The 6,000-nt window shown below is 33.2% G+C and overlaps 1 protein-coding gene across 5 annotated transcripts in view; it reads left to right on the top strand.

Moving 5' to 3' along the window:
• LOC144974988 (uncharacterized) overlaps positions 1-6,000 on the top strand; it is a 151,179-nt gene that overhangs the window by 121,841 nt on the left and 23,338 nt on the right. For all 5 annotated transcript variants that reach the window (XM_078918602.1, XM_078918604.1, XM_078918603.1 and 2 more), the window contains exons 38-39: positions 1,382-1,519; positions 3,480-3,658. In XM_078918602.1, the coding sequence (XP_078774728.1) occupies positions 1,382-1,519; positions 3,480-3,658 (317 nt within the window). The remainder of the gene's footprint in view (positions 1-1,381; positions 1,520-3,479; positions 3,659-6,000) is intronic.

The raw sequence follows: 6,000 nt of genomic DNA, 5'->3' as shown, positions 1-6,000 counted from the left end.
GCATGAAACAGTTTTGTAGAAGTTAACAATAATTCTATTTTATTTATATTATAGATTAGTAGTTCGCTCCAAGAAACTGTCAAGCACTCTACGTGGTACCAGCTGGCTCCCCTCAATCATATATATATATAAAGAGCGAACAAATGAAATTAACGTCACTCAGCTCTTTCTTATTGTTTTTAGCCAGTCATTTTTATGAGTTGTTCTCACTAAATTGTATCAATCAGACTGTTACCATTTAAGGTTACACATAGTTTTGTTTGTTGATACGCTATATCCGGCTGGTGGATGTTTAGAGTATTATTAACTAATCACATAGCATCAATATATATAATACTACTGAAGATTGCAAAAGCAAAAGACATATATGATAGAAGTTAAAGAAAATAAATTATAATTCTAATATTTTTTATATATACAGTGGTGCCAACCTTACTAAAGAATGCATATATTTTTACCCTTTTTTGTTCATCGTACGCATTTTACTGAGGATTATAAGTATTATTATGTTTCTATTATTTAAGCATTTTAACAATCATACACTCTTTTATTGTACTTTAATCCAGGGAGTTCAATTTAATATTATTATCTGGCTGGGTCATATCAGATTTATTCATGGATTCTGGTAGTCGATAATATTTTAATAGTCTATAAAGAGAGAGTTTATTCATTAATTTGAATATCAATCATTATCAATATCACCATCGTCATATCAACCAAATGCACCTCCATAGAATAGACTTGCCCTTGTTTATATTTATTTAGGTACCAGCAACAAGGGTGCCTGCCTGTGATACTATACAATAGCAATCATATAGTTTGAGCCTTATTAGTTTCTTTCAATATAGCAAACATCAATTTTTAGAAAATAATATTGTAATTTTCTCAAATTCTAATATAATTTTTTGTTTGTTTTGTCTTGTATTTGTTGGGGTATATGGAGCAAGATTAAAGAAATGTACACCTACAAATGATAGATCGGCGTTTTGAAGAGAGTTTTGTAAAATTTAAACAATTAGTCAACAACCTTAATAAAAAGTGTTTTTTGTTTTTTTACTTTTTATATTAATGTGATAAAGTACAATAATATTTTGCTTAGCAAGATTCTTATATCTTTTTCAATCACAAAAATATAACTCTTAAAGAGAAATTAGGTGAGTGGAAGTGAAAAAGATTGTTGTTGCTGAAGACAATTTTTTTGTCATTTTGTGATGACAAGAATTTGCTAAAAATGTCAAATTTACCAAAATGATATGTTAATTTCTTTCATAGTTTTTTATTTTATTTGGGGGAAAGGGGGGGGGGGGATCATGAACACAGCAAATAGTTAAATACCTTTACAGCATATATATATCTCCATTTTTCACCTTTCTTTTTAAAGCTCCTGCGTCTCCTTGAAAGCCTAGAAAGTCACATGATAACAGAGCTAAGAAAACGTGTCTCCAAAGAGCTTACTTTGGCTCTGGCAGAGAGGTCTAGAGAGGAAGAGGCTCTCCCTACTGATTTGTGGAAACGTGCGGTAAGAATTCATTTCTAATCAGGAGATCGAATTTTCAGTCCGTTTAATGTCAGGAATTGAAGTAGTTGCTTTTATGATTTGAATGATGTGAAAATTGTTAGATTAATCTGTCTGTTGTATGGTCTTGAAATAGATAAGAAATAGATATTAGTCTTTATTTTAGTGTGGCTATGTGGTCTAGTGGTATGGTACATGCCTTCGGATCAGAAGGTCAGAGGTTCAAATCCTGCTCTGAGCAGTGCATAGTTTAGTCCTGGAAAAAGGCTCTTTACTCATATTCTCTCACCGTACTCAGGTTTAAAATGAGTACCTGGCTGTTAACAGCATTATCTTTGTCTAATAAAATTGTAATTTCACCTAACAGGTGTTATGTCTCGTCCTACATGTTACATGTTGCTGTTGGCTAGGGACCCCTTGTAAAGTGCTTTAAGCATGTTAAACTGGATATTGTGCAATTTAAACGCTCAGTCAGCGTTATATCAACTGTAATTCACAATCAGATGATATTGATTTAGGGAGTCTTTAAAATGTATTGTGGACAATGAGAGCCCTCAAGCATGTTGAACTTTATCATAATTCTTAAACATAAGGTGGAAGGGCGGGAAGATTTTACCCTCAATTTCTTATCACCAGAGATTGGCAAATATATGACTTTGTAAAATAAGAGTAGGAAATATGTTATTTGCGGTTCTCATTGCACAAACAATGAATGCAAACATCTAACATAATATATTGCTCTAAATTTGAATGCAAAAAACTATCAAAAATAGATTACTCTAACTACAAGTGCAGAAAGCTAACATCAAAAATAAGTAGACTGACATTATTCTTATTTTAATACCCTGCATATATTCTAAGATTTGTTAAGTTACCAAATTATTTAATGTGTGAGGAAGAGGCTGATATAGAAGGCCATTGGAGTTTTATTTCTTTAGCTTAGTAAATCCGAAGGCCTAGATTAATCAAGAAAGTAAAGCAATGTCTTATATATTTGGTGTGCATTTTGAATACAACATCATTATAAAGAAGAGCATCATTTTTATGGCTTTGAAAATTTAATATGCTACATCTTGGAATAATATATAGCTATAGTTTCAAAATTTCAAACAAAATCTGTTCAACATAAATCACGTAGTTACTTAGTTAACGCATAAAAAATTATTGACCCAGATTGGGAATATGAATGATATTTTTTCACAAATTTTCAACACAGCTACAGTTCTAGACTTTAGTATGTTATTCGGGTACACATGCGGCTATGTGGTCTAGTGGTATGACACTCGCTTTCGGATCGGAAGGTCATGGGTTCGAGCCTTGTGCTCAGCGCATATTTGAGTCCTTGGAAAAGGCTCTTTACTCACATTCTCTCACCGTACTCAGGTGTAAAATGAGTACCAGGCCGTTAACAGCGTTGTCTTTGTCCGAAAAATTGTAATATCGCCTAACAGGCGTCATGTCACGTCCTACATGTTAAATGTTGCTGTTGACCAGGGACCCCTTGTAAAGTGCTTTGAGCACATTTAGTGGATATTGCGCTATATAAAAGCTCTTTTTTAAAAAAAAAAAAAGATAACTTAAAAATCAAAACATAAAATGTTGCGATCTGTTCAAGGTCTAAGTAGTAATTAGATGTAGTTTGATTGGTCTACATGCCATTGTCATGTATCAGACACTATCATTAATCAAGAACAAATTGGTGAGTATATTTCATAGCTCTATAGATGGATAGTTCAAAATATAAAAGTAGTCACTTAATGTGTGTGAGTAAATTCCAGTTTTAGAAATGGTAAAGTTTGCCAGAATCTGATAACTAATCTGTCACGACTGAATTATATTTTGGATCCTATTTATGGTTTGATAAGAATTATTCATTATGCTTTAATTATTGAAAAATTTATATCTTATGTCTAAATTTGATTTTGTCTTGTCATTAAAAAAGCATTAACATTCTATAATTAAGGTAATGAAAGAGAGTTTCACAATGAATCGTCCACACGTTGCGGAAAAGTTTGTTAACCAACTCATGTCTAACTGCACAGAGGGGGATAAAGATGTGACATTTTCCAGCGACCATTTGCAGATGTGTCTCACTGAGCTATCCAGAAGTGTCATGGCAAGGGAGAAGAATAATTTTGACAGGTATGTGGGATGAGAGAAAAAGAAAAATCCTCAAGATTATTAGCAAAGAGGCTGATGTATTTTTCATGGTTTGAGTCTTTATTTTTTTTCCTGAGGTATTTTGAAAATCTTATTTGCCTTTGGCCTTAAATATAGGCCTGGACGATAATCAATTCCGGGGGTCCTGATAGCTGAGTTGGTAGAGCGCTCGTTTCACATGCAAAGGGACAGATCAATCCTGGGTGTAGTCGAGATTTTTTTCTAACCCCCCTGTCCACCCAGTAGCTGGGTCTGCTAGATCTGGTTGAAAGTACTGTGCTATAGATTAGTGTCCTATCCAAAGGGTAGCAAGTAATTGCTATTTTCGGTTTCACGCTATAGAAACTGGGATAAACTCCAGCTCCATGGGCCAAATGGCTCTGAAAGACTACTTTTGAGAATCAATTCCAGAATCATTAAAAAAAATTCTCAATCTGGAGTTGGAGATTTGATTTCACGCTATAGAAACTGGGATAAACTCCAGCTCCATGGGCCAAATGGCTCTGAAGGACTACTTTTGAGAATCAATTCCAGAATCATTTTAAAAAATTCTCAATCTGGAGTTGGAGATTTGATTCTCATGTTAGGAATCGGATCCGGTTCTCAAATATCAAAAGTTTGAAAAAATATATTGAAATAGATAAATAAATATTTTTAAAAATGAAAATAAATATACTAGAAAAAATTATCCCTTTTATTTGTGCCCAGGGTAAATTTATCTTTTGAGTGTGTACGTAATCATACGTAAATCTCCTAGAAATTAACACTCTGATGTATGAGAACAATTTCAGAAAATCTATTCCTGATTATTTTCTTTTTTGTGCTTTATGACTTTTAAAAATACATTCAAAATTTGACATAAAAATGCCAATCTAGCAATCTTTAGGCAAAAGTTTGAAGAAGGAGTCAATTCAGTGATGACAACAAGCAATCGGATATGAGAATCGGCCATTGATTTCTGGAATCGACCATCGATTCTGTGGTTCACCATCAATTCTCTAGTAGATCATCTCTTCATTCTGGATATTGAGAATCGACCATTGATTCTTGAGTCAACCATCAATTCTGGAAGCTGAGAAATGGCCATTGATTCTGAATGATTTTGAAGTGTTTATTCTTACTGAAACCTGGCTGGAAATGAAACAATCTTCACTGATCTCACTTTCATCCCACCGTCTTACAACGTGAGATCATATCCCTGTATTAAAAGGATAAATGGTGGTATAGCCGTTGTATATAAAAAAATCTTTTGAGAAAAAATTGAAACCAACTTTTAACAATCTATTTTGAATCTATGTCACTATATATTGACTATGGACATTAATGATCTGTCCTTGGCCCCCATTTTTATACTCTATATATTCAACTTAATTCATCAGTCAATATGACATTTATTATCATGTGTATGCTGATGACACACAGATTTATATGTCAGCTAAATCATCAGAGGTGATTGGTCTATTCTCTTCCATGGAAAAAAGCATTGAAGTTGTCAAAAATTGTATGTCTGCGAAGAAATTGAAATTAAATGAAAAAAAAAACAACTGGAGTCTTTTCCTGTGATCCAAAGTAGCTTACAACCTCCAATCAAAACAAATTCATTGTGATTAAATATGAAATGATCTATTTCACAGAAAAAGCTAGAAACTTAGCTATATCTATATTCAAAATGACCTATCCATTGTAAAACACATCAACACCATATCTTTTGTCCAGCTGAAGCAGTGGAAAAACTCCTTCTTGAATTGGTAGCACCGTAAAAAAAGGGTAATTTCCCTCCTAAGGCCAGTGATTATCTGTAGCAGTGATCCCAGTCGAGCTGGCTAATTTTTCGTTTTTACCCATTTTTTTAAAGCAATAACAATAAAAAAAGAGCCACTCCTGACAAAAACTGATTCCATCTATAACTTCAGAACACTTTAGACAATTTGGATACAGAAACTCTTATGGAAACAATTCTTTTCAAATATTTTATATTTTGTTGAAAAGTCCTTGTCGCAATATTTTTCAGGAAGATATGCATTCGCCATCGGAGGTCGAGTTTGAAAAATATTTGTGGCTTTGTCAATCTTGAATGAACCATCTTTATATTTGGACATTGCACAGGATAATGATCGCTGACACTTTTACCTGAATCTCATTAAAATGTAGCCATTCACTTTGTAGATATTTAACAACAAAATGCAATGTAAATGTATGTTTTATTACGCTATGGCCGAAATGATTTATGCTCTAACTACACTGGCATCTTTTGGCTTGTTCATAAAAAAGCATATCGGACCCTTTCCCCGCCCCATTAATTTATGATACCACAAATGACCCCG

This window comes from Berghia stephanieae, chromosome 6 (genome assembly GCF_034508935.2).
Source record: "Berghia stephanieae isolate SIO BIC M18660-M18661 chromosome 6, UCSD_Bste_1.3, whole genome shotgun sequence".
NCBI lineage: Eukaryota > Metazoa > Mollusca > Gastropoda > Nudibranchia > Aeolidiidae > Berghia > Berghia stephanieae.
The sequence above is the reverse complement of the archived record's forward strand: the minus strand, read 5'-3'. Positions and strand labels throughout refer to the sequence as shown.